The sequence below is a fragment of the Rhea pennata genome, chromosome 22, assembly GCF_028389875.1.
Source record: "Rhea pennata isolate bPtePen1 chromosome 22, bPtePen1.pri, whole genome shotgun sequence".
NCBI lineage: Eukaryota > Metazoa > Chordata > Aves > Rheiformes > Rheidae > Rhea > Rhea pennata.
Window position 1 is genome coordinate 5,553,379 of NC_084684.1, and position 17,665 is coordinate 5,571,043.

Genomic DNA, 17,665 nt, shown 5'->3' on the forward strand with positions numbered 1-17,665 from the left:
TTGTGTTAGCAAGCTGTCAGACGCTGAGAATGAGACATGTATTACATATACAAACAAGTAGGAGAGACTGCACGTGCTGGGCGTCTCAGCTCCGTGCTGTGGCAGTGCACTTCTCCCAGTTATAAACCATGCCCTCCCTCTTTCTTCTTGTTTTGGAATGCAGGATTTACAGTGTTTACGTCTACCCTTTCCAAGTTCTGCCACTGTGGACAAATATTTCCTTGCCCTGTCTTGCCTTCTCAAAGCACCTTGGATTCAGTGAGGAAGTAAGAAGCTGACTGCACCTGAACAAAGCAGAGCCTACGCCTTAAAAACGTGCCTCACTCCAACTTATTTGTGAGACAGAACCTATCCTGTTCTCCCCTGTTCTCCCCTGTATTAGTAGGTTGATATTTATGTGGAAGTGCCTCTGGACACTCATAGGGCATCAAGACTCAATTTTATTATTATTTTTTTTTAATTTAAGATTCTTATTTTTTACATCAAATTGTTAAAAGGAATGGAAATTATTATTTGCTTAGAAGTGTTCCCAGGGTTGCCCACTTAGGGCATTAGTAAAGCGTTAGTACACTTTAATGCTTTCTTTAGGTCAATCATTTCTAAGCTAGAAGTATTTTTAGACTAAATCATAGAGTAATTTTGCTGCCAGTGAAAGTGAGAAATAGAGAGTATTGCCTGGACCCAGGTATTTGCACCTCTGATTCTGCTCTCCTCATGCTTTGTTTTGGCTGTACCAGCTCTAGCTTTCTATGCAACTCTTCCAAAGCACACAAGCAACCCCTGTGCTGCAGTACAGCAGATGCGTGTGCATGTGCCTGAGAGTCTGCTAGCTGTTCTGCACGTTGGTTTCATAGCAGAATTGGGAGACAGAGGTGAACAGATGTTAAGTCTGAATGTTTAGGTGGGTCTGAAATCCTGCTTAGCTGGCTAGTGCCTGAAGAACAGGAAAGCAGCTTTGAGCATACGCTGTGCTTAGCCATGTCTAGCAAGTAATACACCTTAGGATACTAGATTGAGATGAAGTTTTTGAGCTGGGCCCCTCTGAGTTTGCAACTTTGTTATTGCCTTGCTGCACGACCTTTTTTTTTTCCCTGCAACTGTATGAGAAGGCAAGTACTGAGTCTGCTAAGCAGGGATGCTGTAAGAACACTCATGATTTGACCAGTGCCGTGAAGATTGAATGTGTTACTGAGTGGAGTATTCCACTTCTGTTAATAATCCTTGACTTCTGAATACTAGTGCTTCCTGCTATTCTAGCCTCCAGGCCTGCAAATGACTCTGCCAAAGAACCCCCTTTCTGCGGGATTCACTGGTTTCTGAAAGTGCTCTCTTGGGTCTGAGTGCTAGTGTCTGTACCTACAGAGCATGTGGGGGGGCTCGTGTTAAAGTCATTCTGGGTCTCTGGAAGTGAACGGTCTGCTGCCCCTCTGCGTGGTCAGGGGCATTAGTGCCCAGAGTGCCAGCTTCCAGAGCGCTGAGCAGGAGGCATAGATCAAAAAGCACAATGATGTACCTTGGCTGTATTTCCTGGCTGGCATCCCAGTCATTTGTCACAGGGACAGGAAACTGTTTATTTTTATTGCACTTTTAATAAATATTGAGTATTCTCAAGGCTTTTTACTTTATTTTTAAGTAGTTTGCTCTTTGAGAAAGTGACTGACTGACAGCTGATGTGGATAATGGGGCATCCTGAATGTCTCCCATCCCAAATACAACTGTTCAAGGCCCTGCTTTCATTTACTTTGAATTTTCCTTTTGACTATGCACAAGTGAGAGGTTCAGTGTGATAATTAAACCCTCAACCTCTGTTTTCAAGTATACAGAGTAAGAAGGGGGAGTGCAGAGGGACAACCCCCCATGAGAGTGCTTTGATAGACTCCTAGCAACAGCCCTTCTTCCCCTTAATTATTACCATATACATGTTAGCTTTTTATAAGGCTGTCGCACTGAAGATATAGAGAAACTTATGTCCCTCTCCCCTACCCTTAAATCTTACCAGTAGGAGTTGAAGGGGTAACCAAGATGTATACGACAAAGCACTTCAACTCTACTAGGGTCAATTTGCTGAGCTTAGTCTTAAATGCACCTGCTGTAAAATGGAAGTGCCTTCTCTGCCTGAAGCCTTGGTGAGTCACTTATGCCAAGAACATACTTCAGTTGGTGCTGTGCAGATATTCTGTGTAGTAGCAAGCACTTGGGAATGGACAGGGCAACACAAGTGAGAATCACTGTCACGGTCAATGACTTTGCTGGAAGTTGCTATGGTGGCTGGAGCAGTTTCTGCAGGCATGTGGCTGACACAAATAATACCTGCCTGCAGCTGAATATCAAAGATGTTGCAGATACAGCACATGCACAGAAGCTTTCCACAGAAGTTTTGCATAGCAACAAATTTGCTGAAAAGTGAGTGACACTGGAAGCATTTTTCAGCTAGCTAGGAAAAGTGAAAATGTGCAGTCTTTGTGGCTTCTCATTTTTCAGGTCAGATCAGGTAAACACAGGGGAAAGTTGCACCTGGGACAATATAGCCTAGATGATAGTAAGTCCAAACTCACAGCCCAGAACTCTCCGCTTGTGAAGGTTTATACAATACTGGGACAGCTGATATACAAGACCAGAGTGCACACCTGCCACCTGCTGTAGCTGCCATGATCTAGGAAGGCAGCTGGACTCAGGACTGCTAGCTGAATGCTTCCAACAGCAAGTAAGAGGAAAAACAAAGTAATTTCTACAAATTGACACCTTGCATTATATAAAATGTAATTTAATAAATACAGGTAAAATATTTGCATACAATACTGTCTTAAATCCATGTGTTAGAATAAACAAGATACAATAATTGTAAGCCTTCTTGTTCATGGAGATGTTTGTTTAATCACTGCCAGAAAGTCACTGCATTAAATAAAAATATAGTGTAAGCAACTGGCCTGTGTCTTAATACTGACACCCTTTAAGGTCAGGAGGGTAAAGCTGTTAAAAGATGGAACTTGTATCATTTTGGCAACAGTTTCTCAATAAGAAGTGTGAAGTTCACTGGTTAAATAACATTACAGGTCAAGGAGGAGGTTTGTACTGCTGTGTCAGAGTGTACCTGTAAGAGCTCATGCCTATTTTCAAAAGGAATTAACTTCCCCTTTCCAGGCAAGGTGTGAGCGGCTGTAAACGGTCTGAGGGGAAAAACCAGCAGCCTGGCTACCCTCTTCTGTTGAGAATTTCAGTAGTGCCTTATCTTATCAGGCAGCTAGCACAACTTGGAAGGTGGGTAGCAATAACAGATCTATGTTTCAGCAGCAGAAGGCAGCATTCAACACTGCCAACATTGAATAACACATTTGAAATGTTTCAAGTATGTGGAATAAAAATGGTTTTCATCTATTTATGAAACTTTGATATGTATTTACCCTCCCAAACTGAGCTTCTTAGGAATAACCATGTAGATCCTTCAGTTTGCAAAAATAGCCCTTTATTCCCTGAGGGACCTGGAACCAACTACACTGGAACCAACAGCACAAGGCCCATGTGTCACTCTTAAACAGTCCTAGAAACGTATCTGTTGTCCATTGCATGAATTTTCAAGGCTCTGGTTTCCAAGGAAAGTTAGGCAACAGGAAACTGAGGTGGGTCTTTGGTGCATTATTGGGCTGAAGGCAGTTTGGCGGGCAAGCATTTCAGCAGAGCTCCACAGAAGTGGATGCGTGTGTCCACCTGCAGGCACAGAGCAAGTGTGAAGAGCAGACCACAGAGCCTACAAGAAAGCAGGAATGTTGTCAGGGCAGTAGGTCTTGTTCCTGCCTTCCTGACATGCTGGGCTGGGAGGGAGCTGAAAGCTCTGCTAGGGGGTAGTGAGGGACTGCCTCATTGCTACTGGAAAGGCAGCTGTGTCACGGGTGCTGCTGTTGTGGTATGTTTAGTGGGGAGATACTCTGGCCTGCTCATTGCAACAGTTCTTGTGAAGCAGCGGAGATTTCCTGTCTTCAGGGCACACTGGACTGGCCACAAAATGATGCAGAACAGGATGATGATCAAAGCTGAGAGGAGGACTATGCGTTTCCAGTCATCGCACATGTCACAGCGGGATAGCCTCCCAGCTAATCCTGCTGGGGGGGCCTCTGGAGCTTCTGGCTTGCTCATAGCAACGTCGATGGAGATGCATGAATCTGGATTCTCAGGGTCTTCAGATGACTGGCGGCAGCAGAGCTTGGTCCCTTCCATCCAGAGCACCTTCTCCTGCTGGAGTTCAGGGGGCAGTGTGGCAAGGAGCTCCTTGCTGGTCTCAAGTGCTGGAGCGCCCTCCAGAGGAATGCTGGTCAGCTGCCTGCAGAAGGGGCAGGGAAGTTGGTCCTCCGGTTGATTTGGGGGCAGCCCTGTGCTCAGGCGAGCCACGCATTCCAGGCAGAACACATGGGAGCACTGGAGCAACTTGGGAGTCTTGAAGGTATTGTCGTAGGTGTTAAAGCAAATGGAACATTCAACAGGGGAGGTTGGCTTGGGTGACGTAGGGTTTGGAGATCCTGGTTTATCGGTTGGGGACCTCGCCTTCCTCTTGCCATCTCCTGGGGAAGTGATAACAATGGGGCTGATGGGGATGGGAATTTCACTGGGAGACACAGGGACCGGGCTGGTGGGAGAGTCTGGTGTGTTTGAGTGCCATAGCTGGGTGAAGCATGACATGACGGAGCCTGAGGAAATAAACAGAGCCCTGGGAAACTCTAGAAAAGAAGAAAATCACAGCTTTAGTTTTAAATAATGTGAGGACATCCATCATTAGGCTGTTTTTAAAAACTTTTAAAAAGTACCAAAAAGCAAGTTCATAGCTTCCACCATGTCCTGAGGCTGGGAGAGACCCTGCTAGAGGTGGAAGGGCAGATGCAGCCTATTTGAAGTTGCGTGGTAAAGGCAAAGTTAAATGTCCTGCAAATGAGCAAGCAACCAGCAGAGATCCACCATCCAGCCAAAGCCTTTTTCACCAGAACCACCCTGGCATTATAAATGGGTGCTATCTTCCCCGATACATGCCTCAGGAAAAAAAAACACACAACAAAAACCTACCCTGGCTGGTGCTCCCCAACACCTGAGAAGGGAGAAGAGCAGAAGACTCCATGAGGTCAAGTAGGGACCTTGCTATGGCAGTCTTTTAGTCTGGGAGGCACTCATATTATGGTGGCAGCATGAGCAAGGCCTAAGAGACAAATAACACTATTCAGTGGTGGAGGTAGTAGAGGAGTGAACCTCTCTCCTCTTCTACGTGTAAAGACAGAGCTTTGTGCAGTGAATCATGGTTCTGTATGCTGCCTAGTGGGCAAGAGAGGCATCATCCAAAGATGCTGTGTGGTGCTGTCTATCCACAGTGGGATCTGAGTTTCTTTGTATCACAGCAGGACACAAGGAAAATGAGAAAGCACTAACACCTTGCAAAATTTCGTCCATCTCTACGTCCTCTACACCCAAAGAGCACAAGAAGCATCTCTACCTTGTCACCATGACACAGCAAGAAAAGCAGTGTTGGAGGAAATGGCCTTGGGTACCGGAGCAAGGGGAATTCTCCACTATTTCCTCGTTGCTCTGGTTTCCCTGGGGAAGCATAATTCTTCCCTGTCTTCAGCCCTGGCAGAGTACCAGCATGGCCCAAGCTCTGCTGTGTGCTGCCGTGTGCTTTCTGCTTTGTGATGGTATGTAAGCAGGAGCCTTGAGATGAATGGTTAATATGTCAGTTCCAGCAAATTGATTTACAGCTGAGTTACTCTAGCCTTTGCAGCACTATGTTACCTTGAATTCCAATTAGCTCAGGCTAGAAATACAACTTTGCATGCATTCATAGCAGTCATCCTGGCTTTTCAAATATCGAGAACTTACTTGTAGCTGAAAACAAGTGTTTATCTGGAGGAAATCCCCAGCAATGGCCAGGATGATGCATGCCTGGGGAACATTTCTTTAGGATATGTCATTGAACTGGCCAGGCTTGATTCTTTGATTTGGGAGATTTACAGATGACAAGCCAGAAGCATTCAGAGTGCTGCTGTAATTATGGGTCTCCAGTCAGTCCAGCAATGGCTCAGCAGCATTGGCTACAGATTTCATGTTCTAGCAAAAATGGTTAATTTAGGATATCAAAAAGACTACATATGCTCATGTTGCACAAAATAAAGCCTCCACTATTTGAAAAGGAAGTATTCTCCCCTATCCCATCAGAGCTAATGCAGCCTGAGCTGAAATCAGCTTTAAGTACTCACACTACACTTACAAGCCAGACCTTGACTATCTGTAGTTAAACTGACCAGAGGTTGCCTATTGGTTTAAGTACTGCCTTCTTTTTCCTCTCTCATCATAAATGGAGAATTTTTTTGTGAAGCCTCTCCTCAAGTTAAGGTTTCAGTCACAACCACAAACTCTCTATACTTTCCATCAAGCTGTAATGTTTGCTTTATGTGCTTTTTTTCTGGTTACAGACCACTGTGCATGTTTTACCATTATCTGGCAGAAGCTGACGAATTACGAGTCCAAGTGCACTTTGGCACAGATGTGAGGGAAAGCGCTTGTTTTGTTTTGTTTGTTTGTTTGCTAAATGTGTTATTTTGCAGAACCCTATCACCTAAGAACATGCCCTGGTCTGTGCAGTACCTCAGCTTGGAATGCTTGTCAGAAATGACTAGCAACAAAACCAGTGGCAAAAGGTAACTCCAGAAAGAGAGAGCCTTTGTATCTCCAAATTTTAAGATACTAACCTACTTGAAAAAAAAAAGATGTTCTGTAGGTTTTTTTTTTTAACTAGTGTTAACATTACAGCTATAGCAACAGCAATATCTTGATTGTAAACTTGAAGATTAGCAACCAGAGTTATTACTCAATGAAGATACAAGCTTTGGCCTACATTGATTTGAAATATGTCTCTCTGCTGAAGATGATCATGACACTTTCCAAACCTGTTAGTTTTAATGAATTTAGAGTCTGCCTATGTTTATCAACATCTTGGGTGTTACATGGAACCTTCATCAGACATAAATGATTTGACAAAGGTAGTTGATGTAAACCGAGAAGATATGAAAAGCACAGGACAGACCAGAGACATGATAAGAACAGTTCTAATTCATATGCTGCCACACTGGCAAGTCAGCTTCTGCCTGCTTCTTGTGCCTTCTTGAGTGTTACCATAGCACTGGTGCTCAGGAAGTTAATTTGGTTTTGGGCAGCAGGTAACAAAAGGACCTACACTTCTCTTGGACACTGCTGCTCTGTTACTAAACCACATCCAGTTAATAAAGCTAGGGAATCTCAAATTAAGATGTGCAGTTTGGAAGTTGAATAGTATTCTTTGTTTTGGGGGCTTGGGATTGTTTTTTAGTGTTATACAAGCATGCGACTTTTTTAATACAGACCAATATCTTCCATCGATCAGACCTCCACCGTCTCATTGCACTTCCATAGAACCTGCAGTTAGTTACTTCACTGACAATGGGACCCCTCTGGAAACTTTGGGAACATCAGTAAATAACAAAACTATTCAGGAGAGATACATTAACTCATATTCAAAACCATATGCTTATTTTACCCTGCTAGACAATATATTAAGTAGTTTTACTTCCATGCAAGTTCTAGATAATTTTCTAGATGCCAATTTGCTTTCTACGCCATAAAATCAAAGAAAACATACAGTTAAGACAGTGGCCGACAATGTTCTGTAATACAATTCCCCTAATGGTATCTTTAACTCAGAGCAACTGAATGCCCCACAACTTAAGAGGTATATAGCAGATTATAAATACCTGTTTAGAGTGGAGTTTAGAAGGAGAAAAGCATGTTCTGGGCTCTTGATTTTAACCCCGAAGACTCTTCTCTCCAGAGGATAGTCTTAAGCTTGAGTTCTTTTGTATTTATAAGCCGCCTTCTGGCATTCAAGCTCCCCAGTAGCTTTCCAGTTTGTTTCCAAGCACAGTAGGTCTAGCAAGACAAGTGACTTCTAACAGCTCCCCATGTAAAAGTGGCCCTGCCACTGTAATTCAAGTATCTTTTATACCTTCCTGTCTGGAGGTGACTTACCTGCCCCACCAGTCTTTCCTAATTACCACTGAGTCATTCCATTGGCTGCAAGTGCACTTCCACTCTGGGCCGGTTTCTGTGACAAACAGGGCAGGCTGGAATGCTATTGATAAGGAATAGCACTACCGAAAGCACACGCTGTATGGAAGTGACGATGAAAAATGTTTATTTGTTCACCTTCTCAGGACTGGGCAATGCCTTCAGCTTTCTGGTAAATTCTATCAGTTCTTTACTTAGTTTTAAACTATTTTAAATTATTCTTTAAAAGCTAACCAGTTTTAAGTGCTCTGTGCAAATATATTGGTCACATTTTCAAAGGGCAGTGAATGTTCTGAAGAAAAATTCCAGAACATCTGAAAATGGCAGTTACTTTTCACTGCTTCTTCATTAGGGACAAATAATTCAAAAATGCCCTAGATAAGTATAGAAGCAAGATTCTAAGTCAGCTTTCTTCTGACTGTTTTTTTTAAATGCTGCAGTAGAAAACTCCAGTAAAAGTTTGAAAGCATGAAAGCTGTTTGTAAATCAACTGAATCACTCTGAAAATCATATGTCTGCTTCAATATCTTATAGAATTGTTCAAAATAACCCTGTATGGATTGTTTCAGAGTAGAAATTTCATTCTTTGCAGCTTTTGGTAGCACCTGACATAAAAAACATGATTCAACCTGTAAATTTCTATTGCAATGGACAAACATTCAAAGTTTAGCCTATTTTTTTATTTGTTGCAAATAAAAATGCCTTTCATTGTTCCATTTCTCAAAAAAAAAAAAAAAAAAAAAAAACAAGATCGTATGTGGATTTTTTCAAGGAAGTATCAGGAAATCCTTTTTTAGTGAGTTGTTGAGAAACTTCACTACAAATGTGTGGAACCATGTTAGTTTCTTGGGGCAGGGAAGTGTCTAACTCCCAAAGACTTGAGTGATAACTGGATGCATCTTGCTTTGGCTACTGAATTCCCCTGCTTCAGGTAGTGCTGTTCCGCTTTAGATAGCTGAAATCCAAAAGTAAGCCTTTAGGAATAATAGAAGTGTGTTGAAATTAGCAAAATTTTAAATTAGTTTTAGAATTAAAACTAGGTTTATGTGATCCTTCTACAGCTAGAAGTATCTGCTCTAGAGCACTGTTCTTCAAGAGCTTCAGATAAGCACCAGGGGTTTCTCTGGAACACAAGCACATCGGTGGAGAGCGCAGGTTAAAGAAAACTTTCCCGTTGAGTTGCATCTCAATGTTGTGGCTCTCTCAGCAGGCTCTGCATACCGCTTAGGAACAGTAGAAATATCTACTGTTGAGCATCCAATATCAGCTCTTTGTACTCCCCCATCTGTTTATACTGCTTTTCAGGCATGAAGGAGGATGGGGGCAAATGGTGTCTACAGCTGACAAAGCAGGATATTTGATGAATGGATGTAAATTAGATTTTTAAAAGTCCTGCTCACTTAGTCACTTGCCTAAGTATTTTGTTAAATTAGACTCAAAATTAACCATGTTTCAGTAACAGAGCCAGTTCATAACTACCTACTGTGAAACAACAGTCCTTAGTTTGGCTTTAGCTGAGATCCTCTTGCGATGTAGTCAGTGGAACAACACTGATTCCCTTTTTGATAATCTTGCCCTCTTTCATGCTCTAAGGAAAAGACACATGCACATTTTTAACCCTTTATCCACTGACAAGACCAGGCCTGTTAAACTGCAGTACAAGCCACAGCACCATTGCAGACTACTGGATGTGACCACCATTTCAGAGCTTCAGTTTTTCTGATCTTGCTTTCCCAGTGGCCTCAATGTGACTGACATGTGGAACTGGTTGAATTCAATCCAGAAGCTGAGTGCCTGGGGGAAGCTGGGCCTGTCTCACGCACATACCTCCCTTGGCAGAGGTACTCCAGGTATGCAAGACACTGCGTGTGCTGAGACTTATCACCATGCTGGGATGCTAATCAGGGCTTTGCTTCCAGCAGTGAGTGGGAGGCAGTCTCACAGTTATTTTTATCTTCTGGTTAGAGAAATACACTGAGCATGTCAGGAGCTGCAGCTGGTCTTGAGTGTATCCCAGAGGACTGGGAGCATCCAGTTGTGGGAGCACGTATTACCATGTTTGCACCTAAAGACGCAGTGGTACTAAGTAGAAACAGTTTCTTTGTTAACGCTGTTTGTTATTCTCTTGAGCTTGCAATACACATGTGTACCTATGGTACTTCTCAAAGCTATTCTTTGTGTACAAGTGTGGGGGTGGTGCAGAAGCAGCAGTCTGAAAATACTTGTTCTAAAATGATTTTTGCTAAGCCACACAGCAATGAAGATCATGTGGCTGAAACACTGGGCTGAGACATAGGAGATGTTTTTTTCTGCTATAAACACTGAGAACTTGGGCAAAACAATTAATTTCCATGGGCTTCTGCTTCTCATCTGCAAAATAATAATAATAATAATAATAAAGATTTGGAACGACAATTTAGGTGGGAACCTGTGTGGGATGGAAATTGTGTAGCACATAGGCTAACTATGCAGGATCCCACCTGCAGCAAGCTACTGAGATTGAAACACTGACCTTTTCAATTATTTCAGGACACCCATCATCACATCTCCCTGTTTCACTGGCATCAACAGCCTTTGTCATCTCATCCAGGACTGCAGGCGAAGTGATGAAATTTTCTAAAGGGTTTATATTCTTTTCAGGGGGGAGTTAGGAAAGTTTATAATGAAAAAGATTATTTCCAACAACAACTACCAACTGATTGAGGACATGACCATTTAAAAATTTGCAAGACAGATTCCTTAGTGCTGAAATAAGCAAATATAGCACAGAGTAATAAAAACAGATCACTGATTGTGGCTTTAGTGTTTTTGCTTAACTGGGTCCCTCGGAGCCTGATTCTTTTCATTGTTCCTGCAGTTCACCTCAGTAGATAAACTAAAACCGCCAAATAGAGATTGTTGGAAAGAAACACAATGCAATGAGCAACATGCTTACTCTGATCCCTCTCTCTTTTCATCCAAAGTTAGCCAGTTTCTGGGTATGCTAACTCTTGTGTATATTTTGGCTATTGTTTATAGCTTCTTTCCTAATTTGTCAGGCTACTGCCCAAGGGCCTGCGTGAAGCCTGAAAGGGCCTTCATACAGCTTCCCACCCTGCAGGAATGCCTACGTGTTTTAGAATCTGAGAAAGCAGTTGCTCGAGAATCGCAGAGGCATCCAGCTGCTAGACTCAGCCTTTGCAGGACAAAACTCCAAGTACAGTGTATTGTTCTTGCTTGGAAGAGACATTCATGGAGCTACACCTTCCTTTGTGGGAAAGAAGGGTATGGCTAAGGATAGGTAAGCTTGTTTTAGCCAGGCAAGAACAAACCTAACACAGCTAAACACCCTTGCACGGCCTGGAACAGGAAGTCTGCATAACATTAAATGTTCACAGCATGAGGAAGATTATGTCAGTTATGTTTTCTATTAGCCCTTAAGTTCATGTGCATGCTCCTATGCGACTGAAAGCCAGTGAAACATTCCCCCCCCCTCCCAGTGTCTGTGAATTTTGGCATAGATCCATCTCAGTAGCTGAGCTCCCCAGCTTAGGCTTTCATCTGTTAATCAGATGATAGAAAAGAAACAGAGAGACACAGTAGTGACTGAGTTTTTCCTGCAAAAAATTATTTGGCCTCTGGCTAACATCACTTTCTGATCCTACAGTGTTCCTCAGAGTCAGGAGGCTCTATGCAACTAATGCTCTAGGTTGTAAACAGCATCATTAAGTGATGTTTCCCATGCTAGCTCATGGAGCTCTTCTGTTTGGCTTCACGTGCAGCTAGCTGCCTAACCAGGTGTTCACTCTGAAGTCTCATAATTGTTGCAGTAGTTTGTACCAGGCTTAGACTGGAGTACTTAAATTCCGACACATGCATACTGTCAGGAAAGAGCCTTGGTAAGTCATCAGATGATAAGCTAGCTGGGGACTTGCTGTGGGATATTCTTAATACAATTACATTTGTTTCTCTCTAGCTCTTTCTACCAGAGAGTTTCAGGACCCTTCACAGGCATGATGAAGAGCTTTCCAATAATCATGTTTATCAAGGATGTTATCTCATTTTACATTTAGGCAAGTTTTGTGGAGTATGGAAAGACCAGATAACAATGTTTCTGTGACATCTGTACATGGACAGATACTTTGAGAAGCTGTGTTCATTTGTGTAGTGGAGTGATTTTACAGGGCAATGAGGGAAGATTTTAAAGAAGAGGTTGAGTGGGAAACTCTATCAGAGTTGTGCATGATGAATACATGTCCACTAAGGTAGTTTGATACACATTTGGAGAGAAACTGCTCCTGTTAAATAGAACCACACATTCTGCCCCATGAGTAACTTCTGGCCTATGCATGATGTCCATCTGTATAGACCAGGCCAAATCCAAATTCCAGAACCACATGCTTCTGCAATTTATTTCCTTGAAACTCTGTGTCCACCTGGCACCTAACTTTGCACTGTTCCTCATTTCCTGTAGTCACCAGGAAAACACCATGATTAGATGATAATCATTACAAGGTACAGATGCAACATAGCAATTTTCCCGATACTCTATAACTCATGTGACTATTACTCTCCAGCAGCTTGAGGCTGTATGATTCAGCTAATCATGGCCAGATTCTCAGAGAGCAGGAATAGCAGTCATTCCCTAGATAAAAAAAAAATCAGATTTTTTTTCCTAGCCTAAGACCAATGGTCAAACTGTGGTCTAACAAATGATTTGTTTGATAGTAGTAAGATGTGCCCAAAGACTGCAATGCTCGCTCCTTTTGATGTTATAAGTGGTTTAAATGCAACTGGATTTGGAACGTAGTACATGTAAAGTTCATGGGAACCAAAGCAAATACCCTACTGAAGCATGAACGAGATGCTCTTCCCAAGAACTGACAAGATAGCTATTATTGTTGCAAGCCCTAGAATAAGTCCAGAGGCAGCTACAGTCATAGTAGCTTTCTGATGAGAGAAACAGGACTAGGAGAGCCAGCAATAGAAGCAAGGCAGGGGGCAGTGATAAGTTCTCACGGACACATTAGTAATTGCTCTCATGATTGTTCCACAGAGGCCATGCTCCTGAAGTGTTACTCACTTCCGGGCCCTGTGCAGTGACATGATGAACCTGGGAAATGGCTGTGATGTCAGAGATGAGGAGTGAATGTCTTCAGGGCCACCTTGCTCCTCCAGTGACTTCTTATTTAACAAGCCTCCTGCCCTCTGCTGGCTCAATTCTCCCCTTCCACATCTGAACTGTGCTCGGCTTGAGTTGCATCTACACAGCAGAACTGATGTCTCACCTCTCACACCCATCAGAGCACATCCTACCGGGAAGAAGGTGCTAGGATGCTAATATATCTGGCCTGAGACATTTTTCTAGTGTACTAGCTGTGATTCCAGCGTCCTGCTTCCCACCAGACCAAATGTATTCTGATGTTGATGGTGATGAGGGACAGCTTTCTCTGTGGTGTCTAAGTGCTCACACCCTGAGGTCTCTGGTTTCTCTGTTAATACTGATCTTTTTTCAGGTTATAAATAGTGCAGTCTCTGTTGACTCTCCTTTGCTTTCTTCACCCTGCAGGAGTCCATAGACTTGGAGAGAATCACATTGATAAACCTTCTCAGCAATCTCCGAGATCCTCAGCTCCCTACCTATTTCTCTTTCATACTCTTCCCATACCCTTGAGTGGCAAGGCATGATATGCTGCTTTTTTTCTTAGCGCCAAAGGTTTGTTCCCCAAAGCTGCTAAGTATCCTATTTTTCTACGGAGCTCAATGTAAGTGGAAGTTGTAGAGCGTGGGATTAGGACTGAAGAAGGTGAGTATAAAAAGTTTGGTGTACTTTTTCAGTCCTCCATGCCATGTGGTAGACACTGCTGGGAAGTGTGTCTCTACTGCTGAAGAGACTGGTTCATGATTTCAGTACTGGTCCAGTAATGGGCATACTGGCGAGGCTAAAGGGCTGTTTTATTAGCACTGTCCAGCACCTCATGGGCTCTGCTCTACTTCTTTTTACAGCTAAAACTATGGAAGAAACCCAAAAGTTTAAAAGCTCTAGACCCACGTTCTGCACTTTTTCTTCAGTGACCTGTAAAAGATGTGGGTAATACACAGAGGTAACTTTCAGGGCTGTAATTTAGATAAAACCTAATACTTCAAAAGAATACTCAAATGCATAACTGATATATGAATGACTAGTCTCATTACCTTCTTTACACTTTTTATGGAAGGAAAGTTAAATACTGAGAGATCTGGCATTTCTGATAGGAGAGGAGAACATGGAGCTTTGGTTTCTCAGAAGTGAAGAAAGACTTATCTTTGTCTTGTTTTTTTGATACCTTCTGTAAACAAGAATTCAACAACAAAACATATTGTAACAAATCTTTGCTATATGCTTCTTTTTATTTTAAACATCATTCATATTTTTATTTTACATGTTCTTGAAACAATACAAATGAAATACACCTGCCTTCTTCACCCAGCAGTACGTACTCCATGTTTCAAATGTAGTACAATCACAATGCTGAGTTGATGAGAGAATTATAGTCCTGGAAACAGATTGCAATGTCATAAAAATAAGATCTTGATGTTTGCTCAGTGGGATAGATGGTGCTGTGCCACTTACAAAGTAGGTCACTTCAGAAAGGATAGATGAAGCATTTTTAGAAGAGACAGGTCATCTCCATGGTTTTCTTTAAATGACAGAACACCCTACTTGGTCTTATTAGTAGTAAGTAGTAGTAGTGCAGCAGTTTTTGGTTTTTTAACTGGTGTGCTCAAAGGTGGTGAGCTATAAGACACACAGAAAGTCTTAGCATGTCCAGCAGCATTTACAGTGAAACAGAAAGGAAAAGAGAAACTGTTTAATTTATAATCCGAGAGATCAAACACATGAGAGGCTTCATGTTTTGTTTTGGAAATTATTTTTTGTATGCAGCACTGCAGCTACCTTCATACTTTTTTTAAAGTATGTTGCAAGTTTTTATGGGTATGAGAAGGGCATTAAAAATTATCAACTGCTTGCTCAGGAGAGGAAAATGCAAGTCCTCAGAAACAGCTTAATAAATGACAGAAACTTAAAGCTCAGTAAGCCTGTACGGAGAATAGCCATTAAACTACCTAGTTTCAGTGTCTGCAATAGAAACCTCTTTACAGGAAATCCTGTTGCGCAAATCTCTGTTTCCTTGTTACTTCCTCTGCTGTATTTTTTCAGAAACAGTCCATCTCTTGAATGTTGTAAAGGACAAAGGGAACTAAGTTTTTGTTGTTTCTTGATTTATTTTTTGCTTGACCTTTCTCTTAGGTCCTTTTGATAAACCTAAGAGCAAGTTTGTTCCCTCAAAGTCTGTAGTGCTATTTCTGCTCACTCAGAGAGATCTTTAAGTACTGAATTTTGAGTTATTTTTTTCTATGACTCATGAAGTCTTCTATGAACACGACACAGATGTAAAAGAGGTCCTGATAAAGGAGGGATGCACTGGATCAGTGACAATACATAAGGCAGGGGCAAAATACAGTAGTTTGCATCAGTCCAGATGAAGAATTTCTTCAGGGGGGAGCAGAGCAAATTTTCTCTCAAACTTTTGTAAGCTATGCAGCTCTGATAATTGCCAGATGTACCTGGGATACCTGAAATTTTATTGTCTGATGCACAAGGGAAGATGAATTTGCTTCTGTGCAGGTGACCATACACTTCATGTATTGAAAGGAGTATGACCTTTTCTGTGAATTAATACTTCTCCCTCTTCTCACTCTGCCTCATTCCCCCTCCCCCTCACCAAATAAATGTTTCATTAGGAATGATAAATATTTGTTTTACCACTTTCTACCTTTGTGTACTTTAACAGATTTTTATATATAAAGACACTGCTACCTTTTATAACAAAAAGAACACCAAAGGAGGGAAAATAAAGCTCTGTATTAGCACTAGTGTAGTTTGCTGAATATAAGTTCTGCTAGTAAAACAGTTCAGCTAATAGTGACATCATAAATTCATCCTGGTTCTGTTCCATGTCCATAAATAAATAATTTAAATAAAATGGAAAGCCAGATTCTCCTGATGTTATAAATCAGCTGATAGTAAGTTGGTGGAGGCAAAAAATCATATTTTTTGTTTACATACAATGGAATCTCTGAATTTTTCATTCAGTATTGTTTTGAGCTACTCAAATTGCTTAGATCTAAAGACTATTTCTATACTTGGATAATTCTGTTCACTTTTTTTTTTTTTTTTTTTTTTTTTTGCTTTCTGCAATCTTATTCTCTTATTCTCAGACAGTGAGACAGTGTTCTCAGATAAAGAAGTCTTCCTCTGAGATTTTTGGTTCTGCTCTCAGGCATTGCACTTACTTTTTTTTTTAAAAAAAAAATGCACATCAAGTTGCAGTTCTCTTGAGGTACCCAGGTTACAGAATTTGTGAAGGGCTGTCTCCAGCTTTTCATCTGCAAAGTGACTTAAATATTCAGCAAAAGTGAATATGAATTTTATTGGTAAAAAATTTCATTCAACTCATAGTCAACAAAATAGTTCCTTCCTTCCTGAAAAAATATCTCCATATATGGTCCAGAAGAGAGCAACTTTCATGGAATTTAAATACTTTGAATGTTTCATTTAAAATTATTCTATAGACTTATTTCCCAAATGGCATTTGACATTATATATAAGCTTTATCGTTTAGACCTGTTGCAAAATGTAGTGTAATATAGTTTTCTTGGACCACATTTTAATTCACATTTTCAAGAGGTAGAAAACTGTTTTCTATGAAGACTTAGATTCCAGAGCTCAAATGCAGCTTTTTGTCTTGCCATCTTTTTCAAGCCTTAGTTATGCTAAGAGATTCTACCCTTTCTGCTACATTTCAGCAGTAATTAATCGGGCTGAGACCTGATGATATCAGAGTATGCTTAGGTAAGCACTCTATTCCTGTGTGTCATCCTTTGGAAATGAGCATCGTCCTCAACCTTCTCAGTGCTTCCTTCATTTCTTTGAAATCCCAGCACTTATCAGGAGAGTGTTACCAGGATGATGCAAGCAGATGCTATCAAAGTACTTGCAAAACATGTAAAGGGTTGGGAGGAGTTTGGACGTGCTGTGACCTCCTTCCATCTCCTATCCTGATAAATCTTTAATAAAATATTTGATAATTTTTATCACGGTATCTACCATTTAATAGAGCACTCAGTGAGTGGTGAACACGCATCTGCCTTCCATGCCAGCACCCCACGTGCCCTGATGGGGCCACTGGCCTTTCCACCCGGGGAGCGATGCTCTTTGCCCCCCGCTTGTCTCCTGCCCTCCTGCTGCCGCTTTCGCCGTTCCTGCACCCCGCCATCCCTCCGGGGGCGTCTCCGTCGCCAAGCAACGCTCAAATGGCCGCGCCCGTGCGGTGCGCACTGGGAGTTGTAGTACTGGAGACACACCCGGTCCTCGGCCTTCGTCAGGTTCCGGACTCCACTTCCCAGGAGGCATCGCGAGCGGGGGGCGGTGCCGGCCAAGGGCTGCAGGAGCTGGCTAGGGAAGGGGGGTTACCTGCGGGGAGGAGGGCACAGGTAGGCAGCGGCGCGAGGGATGCTGGGACTTGTAGTTCCTGCCGCCGCGCCGTTCTGGGGAGCCCGAGGTGCGGCG

General features: G+C 42.2%; 2 protein-coding genes across 3 annotated transcripts in view; one reads left to right on the top strand and one right to left on the bottom strand.

The window, feature by feature from the left end:
• Positions 1-2,922, top strand: part of LOC134149997 (tyrosine-protein phosphatase non-receptor type 11-like) — a 58,871-nt gene extending 55,949 nt beyond the window's left edge. For both annotated transcript variants that reach the window (XM_062593419.1, XM_062593420.1), the window contains exon 16: positions 164-2,922. The gene's annotated coding sequence lies outside the window, so the exon portion shown is untranslated. The remainder of the gene's footprint in view (positions 1-163) is intronic.
• A 939-nt stretch (positions 2,923-3,861) lies between these two features.
• Positions 3,862-5,101, bottom strand: RNF223 (ring finger protein 223). The gene is made up of 2 exons (XM_062593620.1): positions 5,050-5,101; positions 3,862-4,709 (listed from the first exon to the last, which is right to left on the bottom strand). Exons 1-2 carry the CDS (start codon positions 5,099-5,101, stop codon positions 3,862-3,864), a joined length of 900 nt encoding a protein of 299 aa, XP_062449604.1.
• Between the last annotated feature and the right edge of the window lie 12,564 nt (positions 5,102-17,665).